General features: G+C 27.9%; 1 protein-coding gene across 1 annotated transcript in view; it reads left to right on the forward strand.

Moving 5' to 3' along the window:
* Nucleotides 1–11,907, forward strand: part of LOC122717441 (velvet complex subunit B-like) — a 34,336-nt gene extending 22,429 nt beyond the window's left edge. The window contains exon 2 of the mRNA XM_043941495.1: nt 11,724–11,907. Coding sequence (XP_043797430.1) covers nt 11,724–11,907 — 184 coding nt within the window. The remainder of the gene's footprint in view (nt 1–11,723) is intronic.
* The last annotated feature ends 15,437 nt before the right edge of the window (nt 11,908–27,344 follow it).

Consider the following 27,344-nt stretch of genomic DNA (forward strand, 5'->3'; position numbering starts at 1 on the left):
TATTCTTTAATAAAATCAATTTTTATAAATCAATGTTTATAATAACTTTACATGTTTTTTTTTTAATTTTAATAAAATTTAAATGGCAAATCACCTATATAATCTCTCTTATTAATATCTAACTTAAATTATATATTATATTTATAGATGTATCATCTTTTGAATATATAATGTATTATTTTATATAATTATTAAAATTATTATGATAACTTTTAAAAAAAGTTTATAATTTATAATTTATATCTGAATCAATATAAATTCCATTAAAAAAATATCAATAAATTAACTTATAAGAAAATAGAATAAAATTAGTAACTTATAAAGATATACATTGTAAGCTACAAAAATATATATAATATAGAGAATATTAGAAAGTTTATAGAATACTAAATTTATTATTTGTCGGATTAGAATATACTATGTCTAATGGAATATGAAGAAATGAGAAAAATAATATGAGAAAATGATTGTGTTATAATATATGCAATAATATATGCAATTTATTATTATAAAATATTACAATTTATTATTATAGAAATGATATATATAATATAGAATATAAGAAGAAAAACAGTATTAGATATTGATCATTTGAATATCTCTATTATTAGTGATAGAAAAAGATACGTCAAATTTGCATGATGTCGAAGAGCATATATTATGATGACACTATAATTTGATTGTAGATAGTTTTTTAATAACTTTAGAGATTTAATATAAAGATCAATTTCATTAATATCAATTTCATTTTTTTTAAATAGATGTTTCTTTTTACATTATGATTCAAGCTCATTTAAGATCACTTCACAAATTGAATTTCAAAAAAAAAAAAAAGAAATAAATAATTTATTTTTAGAATTTTTAACATTTCTTTAATATAACTCAGATAAAAAATAAAATTGATGATCTTCATATGATTTCTAAAAAATTATTTACAAATTATATGCCATTCAACATCATACAAGTTTAACTTGATATATTTTTTTCTATCAAAAACAACCAATAACAATTGAGATATTCAAATAATCTGTTTTCCTCATACTTCACTCTCTATAAATATATTCATATATAAAAACAATAATAATTGATAAATAATTTATAATTAATAAGATATAATTATAATTGAAATTATGTGTATCAGATTGGATCAAATTACTGAATAAATTAAATTATTAAAATTTCACCATATCATGATTTTAATTATTTTTTAATACTGTTTCTCAAACATTTCTAATATTGCAATAATTCAAAAAAGAATAGTAATATTTCTTATATTATTATTTCCTTCTCTTTTTCCACCAAGGAAATCAAGTTTCTCCGAGAAACGATCATCAATCCGATAGAAAAATGGTAGTTCTGACGGGAGGTTGGCGGCGGCTTTTTTTTTCTTTTTTTTTTTTTTTTTGTAAAATCGAAGAAATCGGAAGCGCGTTTTTCCTGCGGGATCCCTGATGTTTCGTTGGCCGCCGGCGCGCTAATTGAGCCATTAACTCCGCCCTTTAATCTTACGCTTCTATCCTCGCCGCGGTTCGATTTCCTCCGTTCTCGGAACGGAATGAAAGGTTCGTACCAGCCGAATCGAATCTCTCTCCTCGAGAATGAATCGAAACATTCCTCGAGTTCTTAGGGATAAACAGATAAATTCACTTTTGGGAAACAATGGTTGACTCGAAAAAGACTTAATCAATTCTTCATCTCTAATATTGCCTATACGCAATATTGTATTTAGATGAATTAAATTTTAATACATTTTATCTATTATATGAAAAAAACTGAAAAATATTTTTGTTATTAATCATTTGACGAAGAAGAATTTTTTTTTTTCTTAATAATTGAATGATCAATTTTTTAAATTTGTTAATCTAATATGAATAGAAAATCAAATTTAAAATTAAAATTAAAGTATCTATTCAAAATATCAACATTATATTAGATACGTTATATTAAATATTAACAAATATATTATATGTTGTATTTTAGAAAAAATAAAATTCGAACGTGAAGTGTTCATATTCTTTTTTTTTATTTTCAAGAATATTTATCAAATATATATTTCAGATAAATATATTTCTTCTCTGTTAAATTTTATACCTAATTTATTTATAAACAATTCGAAAAAACAAGTTGTATTGAAATTTAAGAAGAAATATAATACAACGCTTGTTGAATTCATTCAATATCGAATTTATTTACTATATCGTTGAGTAGTATTGCTCATTATATAATGAAACACGGTACCTACATTATAAGTTATATGTAAGTTGATAGTACATTACGATCTGTAATACCTTTGTTCTATTTCCTCTGGTAATACAATATATTAAATCGAACAACCATATCATTCTCAATCGAATACTTAATGAAATTTAATAGGTCGATAAACTGAATTATTATCAAGTAAGTACTTAGCTGGTAACGTTATGGTAATGATAATTCAAAAATTGATTAGACAACTAATAAACTTCATATAGAAAGGAGAAATAGAAAACACTTTTCTTCGACGATAAAACATCTACTAAAATATATCAAATACAAAAATATATCTGTATATCAAATACAGAATACAAGAAACTTGTAACAAAACATAAAGGTTGATGATTAACAAAAGTATAAAAATACATATGAAATCTAACAAAATGTAGGAACTTTACAAATATAAAACAGAGAAGAAAAACATAAAGTTTTGAATCAAATTTTAACAATAGAACAAAACGTAACAAAACGTAGAACTATTACAACAAAAATAAATATAAGAAAACATGCAATCAGTTACATCAGAATTGTACAAGAAAAAAGTAACTATGTAACAGAAATGTAACAAAATCCAGAATGAATCATCCGATTCCTTGAAAGCCGCGCCATAGAGGCAAAGGCGATTGGTGATTTTCTATGGGGAGTGAGAGATTCAATGCCGCGGGGGAACGCCTTGAAAATCCGCGTCCTAAACCAACATCTTTATAGACTCGGTGTTTCTTCCAGGGGCTGCCTTATTACGTTGATTTATCGCTTTGTGTTCGTTGCTCCATCTGGCTCCATGGCCCGGTCAGATCTATAGATCCTCGGTTCCGCCAAGGGCCGAGGTCTTTTCACGGGCACTTGTTGCGCGAACGTTCGCCTTCCCTTGAAAAAAAAATTTATTTCTGCGCCAGAACTTTCGACCAGCCGCCATTGTGAGCCGATGCCTCTTCGCCCCCTTCGTTCTGCCTTTCGTCGTTTATAAAAAGTGAAATTTCACCTGTTTCTTTAAAAATATATATTTTATCTTGTCTGAGGTTTCTATTTAGTTTGATAATTTCATTTTTTTTCATAATTTCATGTAGAAATTTTTTAATTTTTTTCTTTGTTTTCGGCCTTCTTCATTCGTAAATGCAATTTTTATTTTTACATATTAATGTTTCTGAGTTATCGAAATCCAATAGATATTACTTACGTGAACAATATGGAGATTTTCCATCCTCTAAAATTTTTTACTATATTCGTATTATATTTTTAGAATAAAATAAATTTAAAAAATTAATTAAAAGGAGGATTAATATTATATAATTATGAAAAACATAAAGAAAAGATAATATCGCTTATTTTCTGTAATAGTAATAACATTATGCAATTCAAAAATTGCAATTTTTGATTTACAAGTTGTTTATAAGTGACTTGCAATTTTTAAAAAAAAAAAAAAAAATGTATAATCTAAAATCCATATTCCGCAAGAATCGATTATATTTTAGACCGTACGAAACTAATCAAAAGTAACAACCAATATTCAAAATTACTTTCGTAAAATTAAATTGAATTCTCAAAGAATAAATATCCCAGATCAAATTCAAATCAATAAATCAACCAAGAGCTATTTACCTACTTCGATCAATCAAAACGAATACACATATCGACGTTTCAAAATCATCGTTCAAAACACGATCATTTTTTACTTCCCCGATATGGTAATCGATCGATACACAGTTGAAAAAGGTAGCGGGATGAAAATCTCATAACTTCCTCCACCGGTTGGAATCTCGGGTCATCGTGGAAGGGTATCTCGGATACAGGGAGTTCTTGGGGCCCTGCGCGTTGTGAACCGGGCCTAACAGATATCGAGATGCGTGGCCGCGTGCGGATGGGCGTGCATCCGATTATCTTGGTAACTCAATCTCTGCTCTCCAGAGAGAAGCCTAGTCGCTTCTAGCTTCGGCCTCGAGGGAGGGGAGATCTATGTGATCTTCTGCATCGAATCTTCTGAATCGTGATCTGAGAACGGTAGCGTCTCAACCTCGTTTCCTGGAACCGTGTTCGCCACACGAAATTCCTGGCTTTGAATCGTGAAAGGGGGATTTTCGAGCGCGGATCAAATAACGGGAATATATTGAAATAATTTCCGCGTCAGCGGAAAACAATTTTTGTTAAGATATGAGCTTTTTTACGAGAATGACAAATATAATTAGCTTTGGAATTGTATAAATTGATAATAAATTGATAATTGTGCAAAGTAATGTAGATATAATTATTTTTTGAATAAATTTTGGAATCGATATGACATCATTATGTCATACATATTATATTTTATGTATAACACAATTTGCTCCGTTGAATTTGTTGATCATTTTCATTTTTTAATTAATTTTAAAAAATTTTTATTGTAAATCATGTATATGATAACATATATGAATACATACATAATAATACGTATATACATACATGTAATTTCATAAAATAAAGTTTTTGTCAACAATAGATTAAGGTATTTTCGGGATAAAATTTGTTTTTGAGAGATTCTTGATTATGTGAAAAGTTTTCAAAACTTGGCCAATTACTATTTAAAAAAATATTGTCATACTATATTTAAATATAGCATAATTATAATGTTAAAATATATTAAAATAGTTAATCAAAAAAATCTTTATATAAGAAATTCATTTAAATCTAAAATTCTAATTTTAGTGAAAATTTGTAAATATATATTAAGTTACAATAAATTATACAATATTTTCAATTATATTTTAAAAAATAAAAAAAAATATTAAACAAATTAGAAATATTTTAATTAAAAAAATGCTCTATATCTATTATGCTCTACACATAATATTTAAAATATAACACATAAAGTTTCATATGAAACAGAATTATTGTTGTTTTCGATAACACATTTTATCAGTTGAATTCATGTAAAGTAATAAATAATTTTTTGTAAAATTTGTTTTAAGAAATATTAATTCATTAAAAATAAAATTTAAATATAAACAATGAAATGTTAAATTCAATTGAAAACAAAAATAAATAAAAATTCATTAGCATGAAATCATAAGAAATAATCATAGAAAATAATGGAATATTTATTAAACTATGTATAAAACAATAGTCTTTTTTTTTTTAAATTTTTCCTCTTTATATCTATTGACGTTTTTATACATATCTATCTATATATAATAAAATTTTAAATATTTCGTCCTTTTACTTTAAAGATTGTACAGTGTCTCAATACCTCACAGAACTTCCAGCGACGTATCAACTATATCGATGGTGTGTCGAAAACAGAGACATCAGGGTGAATCACGCGAGCACGTGCATCGTAGAATTATTGCGTACCTGCTTGCACGCGTTCATCTTGCACCGTGCACCCACATTAAGCACCCACACACAAATACAGTATCAGTGTGCGTGTGGGTGCGGACGATCACTTTGTTGTCTCAACCCACGCACTCTGCCCATCCCATGGGAATTACATCGATCGAAATCGCTCGAATTTCCATGCACCGTTTGAATATCCTCGATTTGGAACTCAGATGACAATTTAAAAGTGCCTTTGAAATTTTCTTATCGAATTCACTTAATAAAATACACCTACGCTCGAGACTTTTAGGACAAGTGTCGTGGCCATCTGAAATTTAAAGGAGATTAAAGCGACGATAAATTTGGGAGAAATTAGTGAAAGATATTAAAGAATGTTGTTTGTGTTGATACTTGGTATGATAAGGAAAATTTACTGTTAAAGTTTAATATTAAAGAGATCAGATGATGCAAAATCTGCAGTGATTAATATATACGTATGGATAAAAATCTCAGATCTATAAGGATTGTGTTATTATATATATAGTTATTATATATGCTTATGCAAAACACTTCATTGGAGCAATTGGATGTTATTCCAATTTAAATATCGCTTTTTTAACAAATTTAGAAGTATTTCTAATTCAATTCCTATATTTTTAATTTTTTTTTTTATATATCAAATATTATATATATGTAATTAGTATAATATTTGATATTATTTTAGTATTTGTATACTATGCTTTTAAAAAATTAGTTATGCTTATCTACTATCCGATTAGTCATTGGCCTTTAGGGATCACTAGATCACTAGGAAATTAGGTCACTTGAAAGATATATATTCAGAAAAGATATAATACAAAAATAAATCAAATTTTTATATAAAGATTATTTAAAAAATTCTTCAATAAAAATAATTTTCTTTAACTTTTTTGAAATAAAATTACTTTTGAAAATACTTTTGAAAAAGTATTGAAGTGATTACTTATGTATTACTTATGTATTTACATATTCAAGTTTACAATCATATAATCACTTTATATCTATTGTAAAATTATTATCCAATATAATAAATATTTTTTGAAAGAATTAATATGTATAAAAAATTTCATTATTTTTTAAACAATTTTATATTTTAATTCTAAATTCGATTAAATTTGATAAATCCTTTACTGACATATATATTTACTTGTAATATTTTAAAAATATATATAAAAAATGTTTTCTCAAAGAATACCTATAACTATATTTATAAATTCATACTTCTAATAATTGAAAACACAAATTGTCTTGTTTTACATGTGATTATTACAATAACTTAATTTATTGATTTTTAAGATAAGAATAAAGTAATTTATAAAAATACTATCATTATAAAATATTACTATATCAAACATTTTCAACATATTTACTTCATCAGAATCAAAAACCTAAATAATTTTCCACCCAAATAATTTTCCATTAATTATTATTAATAATTAATAAAAAGTAATTACAATCGAAAGTTAAAAATCAATATTTCATATGTTATATCACGATATTACGTGTTTGTTCGCATAATTCGCATTTCTATTCGAAATAATACAAATTGATCAATTACGATCGATATCGTATCAATGAAGATAGAATTTCTTGGACTGCTTGAACATTTGGATCATTAACTGAATGTGGATATGAGAGAGAATTTCCGTTTAATTTCGGCTCTTGGAAGAAACAGAGCTCGCCTCTGAAACTGCCGATCTTCTTATCAGTATTCCGGTACAAGCCAAGAAATTACAGTGTTCGTGGAAAAAAGAATAATTTAAAGTATCAAGATTCAGAGTTCCTAATGCGATCGCCACTAATTGGTGATAAATTATCGTGATCGTTTCTTTGAAGGGGATCAACCACGTGAAGTAAAAAGGAATTAAGCCTTGATATTAAAGTTACTTATATTAATGAACTCCAGTTGCGTGCTATCTTTTTGCTTTGATTCTTATCTTGAAATTCTGTTTTTTTTCTTCAATTAGTGATTAATATCGTAAAATTATCATTAGATATAGTTTATGAAAAATATTGCATTTATTTGATATAAAAAATATATACATATTATAATATAAATAAACATTTAGTGATGATTTGAAAATTTTGGAATATAAAATTTAAAGATATTTTATAATTTATTTCGCATTAAAGAGTTAATTATTAATTATATTTTTACGTTAATGATCTTTTTCTGAACAAATTGTTAAGAAGTAAAAAAAACATTAATTTAAATATAAATAAAATCTTTCTGACATTTCTTACAAGCAATATTTGAATTTTCAAGTAAAATTCTATTTCATTTATATATTTCTAATTTTTCATTATATAGGAATTTAATATTTTTATCTTTTTTTTATAAAATCTTTATTTTATTAATTTTATTAACAATTATAGTTTGATTAACAATTATTTCTTTGATTAACAATATTTTCTATAACGAAAATCAATACGTTATACGTATTCATGTATGTTTCATGGAATTGTTTGGAAAAAAAGATCATTATAATAATTTACAAGTAAATAAAGAATTAAATTTTATCGTAACAATAGTAATTTTTATCATTCTTTTCAACGAATTAATTAATCGAAGGATACCGTTTATTCAAATAAAAATTGTATTATTTCTTAATTTATTAAATTTTTATCGTAAAGAAATATTGTATTATAATATATAAATATGTTATATCAAATTATTAATATTATTAATTCTATTTTTTTTAGATTTCGAATAATTATCAATTGTTGTCTTCTCTTTTCAAAGGAAATTTATATCTAAACAAAATTTTAAAATTATTTTAATAAATATGATCTATATTTGTAATATATATATGTGCAAAAAAAATTTATTAATTTATATTTGTGATACATATATGTACAAAAGAAATTTATTAATTTATATTTCTAATATATATATGTACAAAAAAATTTATTAGAATAAACAAAATTATCCATTTATGAATTTTACTTCAAGAAAGAACTCTCAACAATAATAAATTTAACTCTTAACAACAATAAATTTCGTTTTATATCGAAATAAACCTTCTTCTCGAAACAGTAGTAAAGTAATATGTAGTAGTGAAGTAAGGAGATAATATAGAGATCCGCAATCAAATCGTCCGGAAGAACAACATTCGTCGGTTGCACAACATTTATCGGCTTCCATTTTCGATCCAGAGGCGATATTTATCGTCAACGAATCAAAAGTATCGAACGAGCGCCCTCTTTGCGGCTCGTGGTCGGATTGGCCGATAATTCGATCACGTTTCGACCATCTCGAAACGATCGATCGAAACGGTTCCGAGGTAACGATTGCATAAGGGAATTGTGGCTTCCGATGTTGAATATCGGTGGAGCAGTCGGATGATCGAGTGCTCGACGATCGTAAATTTTCATATCGACGACGGAGAGATGGAAACACGCCGACATCGCGGCTTCCTCGTTGTAAATTAACGAACGACGTCCGTGGTACCGAAAGCGTTTATGGATCGTAAAAGATGGTGAGATGTAAACTTTCTTGCAAAAAAATCTTGTCCCGCCGGTAATTCCTGCACGATCGTAAACGCTTCACGAAAAGACCGGTCTATCCAAATTCAAAGGGTGTTCCTCCGTTTTTCGCGTGTGATCCCATAATGGTTCGTGGACATCTTGTTCCGAATGCTGTAGAATTGAGAATGAGATTTATGATGAATCGGGATGGGAATATTATTTGGCTAATGAGAAAAAAGAAATTGGTTCTTTAGAGAATATGAATATTAAAAATCGTGAATATTTAAATAATGAGTTGGATTTTTTTTTTGGATATTTTTTTTAAATTTAAAAATTCTTTTTGGAAGTATTTAAATTTCAGAATATTATGATATATTGAAAGTTTTTATTTTTTAAGTTTAAAAATATCGAAAAGAGATTGGAAGATTTCAAAATTTAAAAATGATAATTAGTAGTAATTTAGATTTTTCTTTATTTTTTGAAAGATAGAAATTTTTTCAAAATTTTTTAGATTTGAAAATATTATTTTTAAAATATATATCTGAATTTCAGAAATGATATTTGTTTGACTAATAATATAAATATTTTTTTATTTTTCCGAATAATTTCTTTTGTTAAGTTTAAAAATATTTTTTTTCGAAATATTTAAATTTTATAAATAAAAGTTTCAAAATGATAAATAATAATTTATCATTTTTCATGTGCTTTTTAATGATTCGTGGACATTTTATTGTAAGAATAAAGGTCGAGGAATTGAGAATTAGAATAGAATTAAAATTTATGATGAATAGGAATATATTACATTATAATATAGGAAATAAGAAATTTTAGTTTTTTATTTTTCTTTATTCTTCTAGATTTAAAAACATTACAAACACTTGAATTTCACAAATTTCCAAAATTCTTTTTATTTTTCTATTTGAAATTGGAAAAATTCGAATTTTTGAAGTGATAATTATCTAAATTATTAATTAAGTAATAAATTTAAGAACTTTTCTTTATTTTTTCAAAGATTAAAAGTCTCTTCGGAATTTTAAATAAAAAAAATCAAAATTTAGAAATGATAATTAGACTTTTCTTTATTTCTTTGAAAGGTGCATGTCCTTTATATTATGATAATAATAATTAACAGAGTGGATGCCGTCAAAATGAAGGGCACACAAAATAGACACTGCTAAATAACAACCATTTATATTTTAAGCCTCGGGATGTTCGTTCTTTCGCTCCTCGTGATATGTCCAGCAATCGTAGCCTTCCAGTCTTTTCTTCCAGACGTCACTGGTAATTAGTATCTCTGTTTAAAAGAGAATCGAGACAGTAAGAAACACCTATCCACTCGCGACGATCCTTCATTTTCATCGTTCATCCACCTAGGTCACAAAAACCAATACGACTAACAAGGTTGCAAAGAAATTAGACTTGACTCACCGTTCTCCTTTTTTTCCACTACTATTAAGTATTCGTTGCTTGATGAGTGCCAAGACGTTTATAGAGAGGCGTAGTTGTGTTTTCCATCGCGATTCAGCATCGTTTCTACGCGATAACGATAGTAATCGCGCAACATCGCTCCAGGACGCAAAACAGCAGCGTTTGCATGCATTTTGTCGAGAGGATGGATACAGTGGAGGATACGTGGTGAGAATGCATCCTGGCACCTAATGTGTGCTCTCAGCGGGCATCTGTGATCGGCGTGTCTTCATCCTTTTTTCGAGATGGACGCCATAGTGAGTGTAAAAAGAATGAGTAATTGGGGATTAAAGAAGTGGTGGAAAAAATGGGATGAAGAAGGGTGATTAATGATTGGACGTAGAATTTGACTCTCTACTACCGAGATACCTAATTTGAATCGTAAAGAATCGATTTATTTATTTATTTATTTGTAAATGAAAAGAACTTTTTACCATTTGTATTTTTATTGTTTAATTTATACATATTTTCTCAAATAAATATTATACAGTTGAATTAATGGAAATTATAAATTTATATATAGAATGAAAAAAAGATTTATTAATAGAATTTAAGTAAAAAATATTTTAAACTTTATTTAAATTACTAATTTGAATTAAAGTTATTATTTCAGATTTTTTTGTTTAAAAATCGTTATTCAAAATGAAAATTATGTAAGAGTATTTAAAAAATAAAATGAAGTAAGAAAGGATGATTAATATTTAGATATTCATAAATATGAAGATATAAATTAAAAATATTTTTAATTTTAAAATTTCGTTTAAAATATTAATTTTAACTAAAATTATATATATTATTTAAATTTTTTGCACGAAAATATGAATTTTCGTGTGCAATTTCAATTATTCGTTTATCTTAATAATATTTTTAAAGATTTTATCATCAATAAAATTTTATAATAAAAATAAGTAATAATTCTTTAATAGAGAATATATACTTACATTAATATCAATTATATTGTTTAAGTTTTATTATTTTTTTTTTCGCTATATATATTGGCATATTATTTATTGAATCTTGCATTAATATAAATTACGATTCTGATGATTTAACATTAATGATATAATAAATGATTTTTTGCAATTAAATAATAGTATAATACAATAACAAAATTATAAGAAAATTCAATACAAAAAGGGAAAATTTTTTTCAAATCGATAATATATTTAATATCATCTTCACAAAGACTTTCCCAAAAATCTCCCTAGAAGCTTTCACGAGCCAACCAGAGAGCACGTTACCGTGGATCGTGGCCAGATAGCCACCAACCATCGTCCCAGGTTACCGCGCAATCGATCGATCGATCTCGACCCCTCGCAGGGCCAAGCATCCAGGGCCTTTTTTGCCATCTCGCGGGGAGGTGGTTCGAAGGTGGTTAGAGTCGGTAGGTAGGCAGGAGGATCTTCGTGGAGGCAAGAGGCCAACCGGAGGAGTCTCGAGGAGGAACGAAACGGAGCGGAACACGGCGGCGAAGAGAGGTCCGAGGAGAGGGCAGAGAGAGAAGCTGTCTGGATCGATGATGCATGGTACCAGCGACTCGGTCGTGCTACTCCCTTGCAAACTTCATCTTCGTAGCTGCTTCCACCTCCTTCACCCTCTCTTCAACTGGCGCGGGCTCTCTTTATTCTGGCGCCGTTCCGCTGCCCCGCGAATTCTGCAACCGGATTGAACAAAGATTTGCGCTCTTTCTGTTTTCGTTGTGTTCTCTGTTGATTTCGATCAAATGAAACGATTTTCAGAATTATCGTTTTGAATCTTATAGAAGTGTTATTTGGGAAAATGTTAAAGTTGATTGGTGATCTTGGCTATTTTTTGATTACTTTTAACACTTATAATGGTATTTACGTCTTTTTGCTTTTATTTTATGTTATATTTTTGATGTGTATTTTGTCTTTGTATTATATTTGTGTATAGTATCATTAACTCAGTTACGTTCTTCGGGATATTTTTGTCCTCATGATTTTAATGTAATTCGTTTAATTTTTTGGATACATAAATGAAATTTTGTAAATACTTATTTTGTAATATATGATAAATATTTAAAAGTGTGATTATAAAAAATACTGAGTAAAAGATACTGTGGATATTTTTGTCTTATAAAATTCTATATAAATTTTATTTATATAATATGATAATTTATGAATATAGATATATGTATTCTATTTTTAATTTAATTTTTAAAAATTATTAAATTTGCAAGAAATGTAACAAAATTATTTTGGAATACATTTTTAGAATACATTTATGTTATAATTTATTCTTCATTCAGTCATCAATCGTTTCTTATTAGTCTGTAAAATTTTCTCATGATATTATAAATTTAATAAAAGAAATTAAAATAATTTAAAAATATTTTATATTTTTATCTTAAAGCAAAATATAAAATTCTATCAAATTATGTACAAAAACAAAATGAAAATAATTCATATTTATATTTTAAAAAGTAATAAGTATTTTGAAATTATAATAACATTAATAAGATAATGCTATTATTAAAACAATATATATATGAAGTATAATAATAAGTTTTCGAATTAATAAATTTCTCTTTTAATTTTTGAATGAATTTTTTAAATTTAAAGCACAATAAATTTTTGCAAAATAATGAGATCAGTTTTAATCTGTTTAATAAATTGCTCATTTTTTTTTTATCATAATCATATCATTTAATAACTAAAAAACCAACTAAAAGATATAATATTTTACATCTCTTATTCATCTCTTATTATTTAAACGTTCAATCATTATTCTGATCATTTACCAAATTAATATTGAAAAGAAACTAATAAACGTGTCCACGACATCTGGATCCTGGTTCAAAACTGACTGACCATGTTGTCGTGGACTATATCGCTTGTATATCGAGCGTGTACACATCGAGGGCGCGCGATTACGCTCGTGGGAGTGGTGGAGGTTAGCCGCGGGCCAAGCATCTGGCCGTAATTACTAAATTATCCTTTAACTCCGCCGTCCACTCGAGGCCGCGCCGCGATCTTATCCGACCTGGAGGGTTGTGCCTAGGTTTACTCAGCCAGCCCTGTACCGGTCGAAACGATCGTCGTTTATCCACGATGTATATTCTCGTTCAAAAGGAAAGGAACATCTAGGAGGGAAGAGATGGAGGAAGAGGTAGAAACGGCTTCCTAGGTCTTGGAACGCGAAATCCCCGGAAAAACCGGTACAAAGTCATTGACGAGAGCGAAGCGCCTTTAACTATTCGCCGATCTTCCACTATGAGAAACCATTTCTTCGTGATTACACGTTTACGTATGCCCTCGCAGGAATTTCTGAGGAGCTACTTTAAGATCGAGTCGTTAAGGAGAAATTGGTGGAAGTGAAGATCTTGAGATTGTGTGGTAGCTTTGATTGGAAATTCGAGAGGATTTTTGGGGAGGAAGGAAATAGAGTTGTTGAGGTAGATCGATGATACAAAGGAATTTTTGGTTATTTTAATTTCGTGATGGATTTTTACAATTCAAATGTGAAAATTATGTTTTATAAAAATTAGAATTGACAAAATTAGATAGACGGTTTTTAATTAGATAAAATTAAAATTCGTGGAAACTTTTGAAGGAAATTATTTATGTATTTTTAATTTCATAGTATAATTTTACATAATAGAATGTTATAAAGTGAAGATGTTAAAAAAAAAAATTAGAAATTAAAAAAAATAATTAAAAAAAAATTTTAATTATTTGTAGATGAATGTTTTTACGTGAAATTATTTTCATGAAAATTCTTCTAGATTTTTATGTAAATATTGAAGGAGTTCATAAATTATTTGGTTATTATAGAAAAAGATCATATCTCAAAATTTTTAGAGAATTTAAAAGATTTCATAAATTTTTTATTTATATTGCAATTTTATTAACATTTAATATCATTAGTAAATATTTAATAAAATATTTTTATTTAAAATCTTTCTTGCCAAAACAAAATAAATAAAAATTATAAAGATTAGTAATTTATTAAGTATTAACATTTTTGCCACTCTTTCAACAAAGAAATTAAGAAAGTTCGCGAATATCCTTAATCGTATGTCGTAATCTTTACTCGCGCGTTCACACACGTATACATAGAATGATGTATATTTGTTGGTGCGGCGTGAGTCGCCTCTAGCATGAATGCAAAGGCGAAGGCAACCTGGTTCACGAGGAATATGACTGTAATCATTGAAAACAGGAAATCACCTGAATTTAAATACTTTTCAACTCTCATCTTCTTCACCACGACCTTTATGTAGATGATCGTTAAAACCCCGTTTTATGGGAAACTATGCCTATCACTTTATGAAATAGCTTTATCGACGCTCGAAATCGAAGCGATATTCTTTGAAAAAAAAAAAAAAAAGAAGAACTTTAATCACAATGTGAGAGTTTCATGAAACTGAATTCATTATAGAATAATTGAACTATTGTGAGATACTGGGAGAATTTTAATTTACATACTTTCAAAGGGATTATTACGTATAGAATACTTTTTAGAAGAGTGGAAAATATGAAGGGTATTTAATAGATGGATTTATGAAAAAAGATAATGAAACTTTATTTCATAATTTTATTAATTTATGAAATTACATAAATTTCTCAAAATCTTCTAAATTCATTTTTTACAATAATTTTTATCTATTAAAATCCAGTACAATTTTCTTTTCAATTTTTTTTCTAATTTTTTTATATAATAATTTTCCAAAATAATATATTTAAAAATTAATAAAAACAGAATTTTGGAAAGTATAATTTTTAAAAAAAAATGAAAATATGTATTTCCACATTCAAAATCTTCAAAATCCAACATAATCTTTCACAATTTCTTCTTCAAACTTTTTCATTACCCATTTTTCATATACTCAAAAATATTATTAAAAAGCAATTTTGATTTTATAAATCATAAAGAAGGAAAAAAATCTTTTAACTTTTTAAGAATTAAATTTTTCTAAAAATTCTGTCATTAAATCCAAATCATTCAATTATTTCTAATTTTAAATCATAACCATATAAATGAAAAGCGTAAATTTTGCAATAATTTATTAAATTATATATCATAAAAATTATATATCAAATAAATATTATATATCAATAAAATAAAAATTATATATCAATAAATAATCCTCATAATATATATTTTACAAAAATATTAACGATTCCAATAACCTACATAAAAACCAATTGGAGAGGACTAGTTCATATTTTCTTTACTTTACAACCCCCATCACAGCACGCACGTGCGTGCTTACAAGTGGAATGGTGTGGGTGCGATCCGCAAGAGAGAGAGAGAGAGAGAGAGAGAGAGAGACAGGAAGAGAGAGAAAGACAGAGAGAGAAAGAGAGAACTCTGGCAAAGGCGGATTGTGCTACGAAGATCGTGCGAGTTTACTGCACGAGCGCTTCTTTGTCCCGCATGCTCGCACACGTGAGGCCTCTGTACCCTCTCGCTTGTTCTCATCCACTTGTATCTCTCTTTCAAACGTGGCGGGGACGTGCACGTGAATTTATGCATCGGTTCTCGTCCAACGAAGGGCCCACACGCTCGTCCTCGTCCGATTCATCGCGGACCGGAGATGATGCATCGTCTCGTGCGTCTCGATCGTGTGTTTCTCCTTCTCTCTCCTGTCTATTCACCGCCGGTTCCCTCGCTCTTCCTCTGTCTTCCTCTCTCCAGCACTCTTAACAAACGCTGGATACAACTCAATCGCCGGTCACGATCCTTAAGCGGCTTTCACATTGGCCCTTATTTTCGAAATCGATTCAATTGGCGGATTTCTCCTCCTTGGTTTTGGATTTTTGAATCTTATTGGCTAATTGTTGATCGAGTAAGTAAATGCAATTATGCAGTAATATTGTGAATTATAAGTATGTTCGATGAATCTGGAAATTTTGTTAGAATAATTAAAACAATGTTTTACAATCGTGTTTGAATTACGATTCTCTTTTATGATAATTTAAATAATTTGTATACCTTTCTTCTCTATATGTATATAAAATAAAGAAAATTTAAAATATTAATATGGCTTTATATTAGTTTTACTATAGAATAATTAATGATATTATTATGGAATATGTAATTATATTATTATGAAAAAGATAAGTGCTGAAAATCATTAAAATTTTGTATCATTTCCTTGAGAACTACTGATATAAAGTATTCGATTGAGTGTTCTGATTGAGATTGTAATAAAATTTTGGTAAATTATGATACAAAGAAAGAGATTAAGAAAAAAAAGAGATAAAGAAAGTATTTCAGCATTGTTACTTTATTATTTATATAAACTTTTTTTTTGTATGATTAAGGTTAATGAATATACATGTAAAAATTATATGTAAAAATTAATTTTAGATAAAAATAATTAAATAATATTAATGGAATTTAAAATATAAATAAAATGGAAATAAATAAAAGTTAATTTTTTAATGAATATATTCTAAAATAATTTTTTAATTAAAAATGCGACCCTTTCATAATTTAAAATTTAAAAGAATTTAATCAAAAATTTTGAGTTTTCCAGTTTCATGATAATTGTTAACATTAGAATAAAATAATAATGAAGTTTCCTAAGTATTTAATTTTTAATTTCAAATACGATACGATAATATGTACGATAATTTTGGAAGAATGCTCTTTTTAGAGAAAAAATAGACGGTTAAGAGGAATCTGAAAATGAAAAAAGAAAGAAGGTTGTTATTTTTTCTAGAAGACTTATGTTAGATAGTCTGGTCAATGTCATCCACGAGATCGAAGAGAAGCTCTCGAAATTTTTTTCCTTTTTATTTTAATGGATATCTGTATCGCTTCTGTATACAGAAAGTAAGGAACAATAAGGTTTCAGATTTCGTCTAAAATTGTAACATTTTTTCTGTAAATATCTTTCTACGAAATTCCTTTATTGAACTTTTTTTAAAGTATCTTTTTGGAATAAAATGATATTTTTTATCTTTTTATACAGAATCAAATACAAAGATATAAAGATTAACATTTCATTTATTATGAATTATAAGCAATTTATTTTAAATAAAACAAGCGTGAAAAACAACGTGTAAAAAAACAGCGTGTAAAACAAAGTGAGATGGAATCTGATGAAAATAAAAGTATCTATCTGTGTTTTGCTTTATATAACAAAAATTTCAATTTGAGTTATTAAATAAGTCTTTGATATTTTTTTATATCAATTTTTGTATTTGTTTTAGAATCGATACTATGAATATATTCCTCAAATATGTTAATATTTTTTTAATATCTTATATATTTGAAGTTTCATACATATCAATAATTCATTTTATATCATTTTATTCAGTTTTATAATCTTTAACTTAAAATCTATATATAAGAAATATATACTATTAATTATGAAATTATAAACATTTTATGAAATTAATTTTCTGAAATATAAATATAAATTATTTGAATAGATTAAATCTCAAACAATTAATCAAATCATCAATTAATTATCAAAGATGTATTTTTCAAGATCAAGAATTCTTAATCTTATCGAAGTCACGAAATACTTTTGATTATTAAAAAAAAAAGTTCATCTTTTATTGAAAGAAATACAATATCAATATATTCGTAGCATATTTTTGAAGGGTCGATTTTAGAGACCAAAGTAAACACAAACATTGATATAAAAAAATATCAGTTAAGTTTTCTTTACCTGAAGCGAAATGAAGAGATGACTCTATTTCTGTCATATTGTTAACTCATCTCTCATTTTATCCAATGCAAACTTAAATTCCTTATAACATAACAAATTTCAAGCTTATTTATTTTTGTATACCAACTTTTGAATTTATTTTGATATTTAAAATCTATTCTTCAAAGATGTATCATAAATTTATTAAAAAAATTCTAACTAGTATACAACTTTTCATAATTTCGTAGAACAGTAAGATTTAAAAACCATACTCTCTTCTAGAAAGCAAAGCTTGGAACAATTAAATTATTTTATCATTTCGATTAATTTCCACCCATTTTCTTGTATCACAATTTGTACCACAAATGTGGTGTCTCAAAAATGAAAATATCTTTGGAAACAAATTCTTTGATAGAAGATTATCATTCCCTCTTTCTTGAGGCATTCTCAGAGAAAAGAAAGAAAGCTCGAAGGGATGAAGAAAGGAGAACGCGGACACACAGGCATTAGCATTAGCGCGAGTTTCCAACGGCATTAATCAGGATTAAGTAGCACGCTCGTCGCCGTTTCACGGCCGAAAACACTCTGATATTTTTTCACGTTGCGCCCTCTGATTTATTTTTCTACGCGCTTCTTCCTCGCGCTACTGACTGTCCATTTGTCAAAAGATCCGTGGCTGGCCCTCTTTTACGCTCTTTTGTCGCGAACACGTTTGTGCTTGAAGAAAAGGGTTAAAACCTCTTCTTGTCTTTGATTTCAATGAGAAACCGGCCACGAGTGAAAATTCATCTTTCGTCTTTGTTTCGCTTTTGCGTTTTAGATTTGTTTCACTTAATTTTATCGCCCCTTTTCTTCAAGTTTGCGCCATTTTTTTCGTGTCTTTTGTTCTTTTGTCGAGAAACTCTTTACGTCAAACTGTTCATAATTAACGAAAATGTTCATATGAATTTTTACGAACGTTTGATTCAAAATTTCTTCTATTCTTCCAATGTTAATTCCAATTATTGTAATTTGAAAATTTTTAAATATTTAATTAAATTCTATCTTTTTTTTTTAAATTTCTTTATAAATTTCATTGTTATATCTTCAAAACTAACAAAATTACAATATGTTTCGTAATATTTTTCAATGTTTTTAAATTTTAAATGGACTTTTATTTTTTTAAAGATACAAAAAATGTTATTGAAATCTTTCTTACACCCAACAATACGATCATTAAGACATTTGGAATTTTTTAGATATTGATTATTAATCCTTTTGAAAAATTCCTTAGAAACAATAAAAAGATTATAGAGTTTAGAAAATATTTCTAAGTTCAACAAAAGTATTAGAAAAATTCCTGCTCAACTTTCTACTCTCGATTAATTCAATTTATAACTGACTCAATATATTTTTTTAAAACTCTTTGTTTCTGTGATTCAAAAAAAATTTTTACATCAAATCAATTTATTTTTCCTAATAAATATATTGATATCAGAGATTTTATAATTCTCCTTAAACTCGAAATCAAAGGATAAAAAAATATTTCCAAACTCATTGAAAAAGTTTAGAAAAATTGCTTCTTAATTCTTTCAATTAAATCTTAACGTTTCAAAATTCTTTATCTTTGTAGACTCTATTTGTTACAATACACAATTTCTTATCAAATACTTTGTTATTTATATTCATAACAAATATCTTTGTCTATGATATATAGTTTAAATTTGATAATAACACTTGATATCAGGGGTTTTATAGTTCTCCTTAAACTCGTTCGACATGGAGGAGTTGGCCGGGAGGAAACAGCGACGGATGGAGCGTGTCGATCGTTGCAAAAGTCGATATTATACCGCGACAGTCGTACTGTCATCGCGTTTCGTTGAACCTATCGACAGAGAGGAAGAAACGGTCCTTTTATCGTGCGGGGTTATCGGTCGCCCTCGACATTAGCCATTAAAATGATTGGTCCAGCAATAATCAAGTCGCCTCGACAACTGGTACCCGTGCACGACGCATTCCGCCCCATGAATCAAAGCGAAAGCCGTTTCAACCGGACTGGAACATTCTGAAATGTTTCGCCAATTCCATTTGCGCGTTTTTTACATTGAAAAATATTTCGTATGTTTAATTTTTTGTGTATCTTAGATCTTAGATTTGAAAGTAGAGAATTCAGTGATTTAATTGGTAGTTATTATCTTTACCTTTTTACTTTTATTTATTTTGTGTGTCGTAAGTACTAATAAACAAATTGTAGATATTTCTTTTTTACGAATTCTATGTTTTTTTATAGAAAGTATGAAAAAACATTTATACAAATTATTTATGACACGTCGATTTTTATTTATCAATTTTTGCATAATATTATGAAATAATCTAGAAATTTCAATAACGAATAAGGAAAATTGAATCAAATAAATATTTATATGCGAAATCTTCAGAAATTTCACTATAGTTCATATCATAAATATATTAAAAATAAAAGATATATTAAATTATTATTTCACATTAAAGCACATAAAAGCAAACGTTATATTCGGTATGATAAGAAAAAATATCCAAACCAAATCTTATTATTTAAATTTCAAACAATTGTAGTAAAATATTAATTAATTATTATTGTGGGATTATCTAAAAATGATTAATTTATTTTCTTGAAATGCATATTTTTTATATGATAAACATTCATATTTGAAAATTGTTGAAATTATAATTCTCGACTGTTTCATGACATATTCAAAAATTTTTTTCTAATGTGATTCCAATTTTTTAAATACACTTTGAAAAACTCTCAATAATTTTAGTTAATGAACGGTCACTCTCAACGTCCATTTTAAATACATTTTTAACTAAAAAATCTCTCGAAAATCATATTTCTTCAATGAATATCATTTTGAAAATATTTTTATTCTCAACGTTTTACGTTCATTTTGCACAAATATTTTGAAATTAAAAATCTTTACAGTTGCTCTTTTCATAACTTTCGTTCGCATTCATATCCACTTGCGAAAAATCAACTCTCGAGTGTTCACTCTCAAACGTATTCTTACCCTTTGAAATTACTCTTGAGAGTGTTCTCAAACATATTCTTACCCTGACCAACCAACGCTCACCAATGCGCATTCAGCAACGTGTAAAAACGGGCCACGAAACGCGGGCGCGAGAAGAAACGCGTGTCGCGAAAAATCGTTGCGTGGCGCAAGAAACAGTAGGAGTTATCGCGAAGGCGGTATAGCCAGGGCGAATTCAATGAGGGCACTGTTAGCGCACGAGTTCATTGATATCGCTCAATTAATAAATTTAAATAGCCCGACGTAATTCCGCGGCGTCTCGTCGCCGAGCTGAGCAAAACGAGAGTACCTCCCCCTCCTCCTCTTCCCTAATCTCTATTATTCTAATTGGAGGAATCGCTGGAGAGAGGAACGTTGATATTTTCGCGCTCGATACCCTGGCGGGGCCGATCGGTGGTAGATGCGTTTCCGCGATTAGCGAAACACGCGGCTCAGCTTGACACTGACAGAACGATCTCTTTCTCCCGTGGCAAGAGCCTCGTCCGTTTGGTTATTACGGGAGGATTAATGGGAGAAAACGTTGTAGGATGGAATAGGCGCGGGTAAATGATGGCGTGGTTCAGAGTTGGATAGAGGGCGCTTTTGAACGCTTTGAAAATGGAGACGATTTAATTAGTGTTTGGTTGTTTATTAATAGCGAGGTTGATGATTGTGTTGGTAGATTAGATTTTATTTATATTGCGTTTGGAGAATTATGCATAGAAATTGGGATGAAATAATCGTGGATAAGGGATGATGTATTTTGAAGTTGAATGCTTTGTTGGATGGAAATGATTTAATTATGTTTACCTATTTGTTAATGATAAGATTCATTATTTTAAATAATTTTGTGATTTTAATATTTAGTATAATTTTTAGTATTAAATTTTAGTATTTAGTATTAAATTTTTAGTATTACAATTTTAGTATTAAATTGAAAGTAATAAAAATATATAGGAGAAAATATAATAGAAAAATAATAGGGAATGAAATAACGGCGATGTATTTGAAAATTGAATAAAAAATAATAAATTTGATAATAAAAATATTAATTAATGTTAATTTTAACGTTTATAGAAATAACAGAAGATAAGAGAAAGCTTTTAAGATATTAATTTAATGTTAATAAATATGATAAATTAAATATTTTTATTTTGAAACTTACAAGAAATTTGATGAAATGACAGTGAAATATAGATTCAAGAATTTTGAAATTTTTCATAGATATTTTATACAGTGATCATTAACCATTTTATAATTAGAAGCAACAAGTGGTTGTACAAGATTGTTGGAATAAACCGCGCACGTCGTATCGATAAATCTTGGCAACTATCGAGATTCGCTTAATAGAAATAACTTCTTTCGTGACTTGATGCATTACGCTTGTTCATCAATGTATGGAGAAATGATGAATACGATTAAGGCGTCTAATTTACAATAGCGGCAACGAGTGTAGCTACCGTAATCAATGCCTTGTTGCTCTCTTATTTATTGTATTAACTTCATCAATATACAGTTTTCATTAAGCAGTCATTATCTACTATCCTGTTACGTGATCATTATATTATGAGGAAATTTGTGTTATGATAAATATTTTTTACCCTAATTTGTATATTCAATCAATTTCGTTTTTTAAAGAGAATAATAGCATTTCTAACGTAATCTTTTGTGAAAATTTTAATTTTAATTTTAATTTTAATCTATCTGTTATTGTATTATTATCGATATTAAATAAATTACGTATACAACGAAGAATTGGAAAGAATTATTTAAAACAGAATAGAAAAAGAAAAATACTATTTTTCACTTATAGACTTAAAAATTTACAGCTACATTGAATCTTCTATTATTACTTACAATGATAAATTTTTCAAGATTTCAAACTTTTGCGTAATAGTATAAATTATTAATTAAATAGTATAAATCAACAATTAAAAACTTTATCAAAAGAAATTAGAAATCGTAATTCGATCTACAGGATTTCTTTTCAATTCCAGAGAATACATAAACCAATATGATATATTCGTGAGAAATGTATCAGTTTATATTCTTTGAAGAATTGATTTTAGAATCTGAAACGAACAAAAAAATTGGTATACAAAAACAGTATAAAGTTAAACTTTATTTATTAAGTTTATAAATAATTGAAATTTACATTAGACAAAGCGAGTTACAGAATGAGATAATCTTCGCCATCTTTGTCTCTAAAACTTACAACTTAATAAATTGGTTATAATAAATTGGTAATAAATTTAAATATTTTTATACATCATTTTTGATTCAGATAAAAACATAATTGCATATATCTAATTATTTTCATACTGATATTTTAAATCATTCTTATACATATATTTGTGTAATACATGTTATAGTCAATAATTCTAATATTAACGTTTCATTATGTATAATTATACAATGTTTTCAATATTTTAAAAAAAAATTAAAAATATCCAAAATCAAAGTTAATTTAACTTTCATCTTCTCCTTATATCGAAAAAACTACGAAAACTTCTTTTCCCATAATCAAATAAAACCCCTGTTCAAACAGAATTAATCCAATCAATCCATCTTCCATATCCACCTCGCATCAACGCAACAAGAAACATTCAACAAGAAAACCTTCTCTTATCCCGGTTTCTCCTCGTCCCTCCAGCTCGTCCCATAGTCGCTTATGGAATCGGATCGATGATCGTGCATCGGTTAATTGGACGATCCATAAGGCGCTGGCTATGGCAGGTGGATAAAAAAGCGTAATCCAGTTGGTAATCGATGCAATCCGGATGTAGGCGCGTCGCTAGGAGTACGGAGAGCAACTCGGATGGCTCGTTAACGCGGCAGGAGCGTACGAAGGGTAGGTGCAAACAGGTCCATTAAACTGAATGGCGAGACATTCTTTTCGCGCGGGCTGCCGCTGATGTAAATCGACCTTAATGGGCCGCGTTAATTGAAGCCGCGTCCGTCCATGAGGGGCTGGTTGACTTATCGCGAGAGAGAATTCCGCTCAGCAGGTTGTTCCAGGAAAAGAAAACGCGAACGTGGAGAATACGTGGATTCGCGTGGAACCGTGTGCGTGGCCATTTGCATCGTGCGCCTTTATCTGCATCACCGAGTACGGATAAGGGGATTCGATTAGCTTCAAGAAGTGGACTGTGAGGGTCTTGCTGGAAAGTAAGGCGATTTCGTGGCATTGGAAGTCGAAGATTTAGGAAATTTGTTTTTTCTTTTTTTGGATTGGTTTGTTAATGATAGATTTGGAATAATTAAGATTTGGAGAAGAATCTTTTATGAAAGTGGCATGATTAGAATTGGAAATCAAACGGAGAAATTTATTTCGTTCGGAAATTTCTCTGTTTGAAATAAGTTAATGAATTAGAAAATTTTGGATTTAGGGAAAATAAAATTTTTAATTTTAGGAAAAGGAATGATTAAAATTGGAAAATTATTAAAATTGAGGAAATTCATTAATTATAAAAGTTTGATAGATTTAAGGGAAATACTTTTTATAAAATTAGGAAGGAGTAAAATTAGGATTAAAAATTGAAAATTAAAGAATTAAAAAACTTCTCTATCTATATATTATCTATAATTAAATAATTCTACTATGAATTAAGAAAGTTTTGTGAAAAAAAGTTTAATGATAAATTCGAAGGAAATAATTTGTAAAATTAGAAAGAAATTATAATAATTAGAATCGGAAGTCGAAAAAAAGGTCTTTTTTTAAAAATAAAAAAAATGCGAAATTAAGTTTAATTTCAATCTATAATATAATTGATAATTATTTTGCATAAATTTTTGCTACTTTGATCTTTTTAATGAATATATGAATATATGAATATATGAATAATATATTTGTAATAAATATATTTGTAATAAACATATAAAAAAAATATAACTTAATAGAATCTTTTCTAACAATATAACATAATAATTTTTTAATTTTGAAGTTTCGAAATATAAGATGCGATATCACGAAGATTGCGAAGAAATTATTCCTTTATAACGTCAAATCGTTTAATCTTTCTTTCAAATTTTTTAATATATTTAATAATTTAATTTTTTAAACATTTTTAAAATTTTTAATTTCCAAAATTTTCTAGAATTTCTAAAAATTTATTATATCTTAAAATCATCAAAATTTCCATCTACATTTCTTATCAATTCTTGTTTCTTCGGCAAATTTTCAAGGAAACGAGATGATAAATCAAAATCGACGTCTTCATCTATCATTATCAATCCTCTCATAAAATCATGCGCGCCTCTTCGCAAGCTTTATGTACTAACTCATACACAATCACCCTCGCCCATTCCTCGACACTCATACACACGCGTATCAAAGAGAATCCACGTCGAACGGACCGCCAAATAATTATGATCGCGCGTTGACAGGCCGCGGTGGGTTCGAGTTCCCATCCGCCTACTCCGTTGCATAAAACATTATGGCCGCCATCACTTAAGCCGGAGAGGGCCCGATGAGCGTGCACCGACCGGTCCACTCTACGGGGTGTCCCGAAAACTCGCGTCCATCAACTTTTCGTGGCCTGGACACCCGTCATTTGCTTCTTACGCGTACGGCGGAGATTAATGAGAAGCGACTGGCCCTTTAATTTTGCTTTCATTAATTCGGTAGGCTGGCGATTATATCGAGGTTTCGTTAGGCCAGGTACCAACGAACGAGTGAGACAGTTGGTAATGAAACGTCCGTGGATAGAAGGCTCCATCTCTTTGCCTCCTTTTCTTCTTTTCTTTTCTCTCTTCTCTTGTCTTTTTCTTTCTTTCTTCTTCTTCTTCTTCTTCTTCTTCTTCTTTTTCCCTCTCTTTTTTTTTCTTTTCTCTCTTCCACGACGGAGAACGACGGAGACTCTTTCGCACCGTTCGCGATTATCATTCATTTGTATTCCGGGAATCGAGCGCGCGCGCAATAAATGCTTAATTTATTGTTTATGGAACGTCGTGGAACATTTTACCCTCCCCACCCCTTCCTTCCTCGAGATTGTTCTTTACGGGGAGTGGAAAAAATTCATTGGCTTATGCAAAATATATGGGAATTCCAAAAGGGACCCGGACGTTTAATAGAGACATAGTGGCTTGCCCGTGATGGAGACCGATTCATATACAAGGTGGTTGATTCATTTACTGGTCTTGGTCTCTGATTTGAAAGTTAAAACAGTTGCCTCCGTTGGACGATTAATTTTACCTGATATTCGTAACTTTGTAAAGCAATAGGTATTTATCGAGAGGGTGATATATTCTTGGAATTATTAACTCGAATCAGCAATATTTATTCATTTTAGTTTCTTTATGAAAGTTATTATATTTTACATAAAATATGACTAATAAAAGATTTATCTATTATCTTGTACATTAATATTATATACTGTGTGTATATTTATATACTAATTTACCTTATTCTGTCTTAAATAATTAAATTAAGTTATAATATATTATTCATGTTATTTAAGATATAAGAAAAATATTTTTTCTTGATTTTTATATTATTTAGATATTTAAAAATTAAAATTATATGAATAGTAATTTTTTCATTAGTATAGAAAGTTCTTTTATCATTGAAAAATTAAAAAATTTTCTACAGTAATCAAATATAATTATATTATATTTACTTTAATGAAATATTTTCAATATTATTAACATCAATATCTCAAATCAAATAAATTTCATTTATTATTAAATCTAAAATTTATTTCGTCTTTTCATTAAATTATTTATAATTCTTTAAATATAACGTTATATTTAATGAAATATGAATAATTCAGATTCATAAATGTGATGAATTCGAAAAGAAAAAATAATTTTTTGATTATAGAATGCGGCAACATTTCGTATAAAAAAAAAACAAAAAAAAATAATACCATTTATATTTTCTATGAAGGAATCCTACTGCATACGGATTATTTTCATAATTTTACTTTATTTATAAAAATCACAATGGCTTCGTTATGGCCATCTTTTCTCTCAGAGAATTCAAAAATAATTTGAAAAATAGAACAATGTCACAAAAATTATATATTTTAAAATAAATGGTAATTTCATATTTTGACAGTAGACAATTTAAGTTTTTTTTTTTGAAAAGTTAGAAGAATTAGTTTATTAGATGTAAAAAAAAATTTAAAAATATATTTTATAATATAAAATTTCATTAAAATCACTTGATGCAGAAT

This window comes from Apis laboriosa, unplaced genomic scaffold (genome assembly GCF_014066325.1).
Source record: "Apis laboriosa isolate Shangri-la unplaced genomic scaffold, ASM1406632v1 scaffold50_cov145, whole genome shotgun sequence".
Classification (NCBI taxonomy): domain Eukaryota; kingdom Metazoa; phylum Arthropoda; class Insecta; order Hymenoptera; family Apidae; genus Apis; species Apis laboriosa.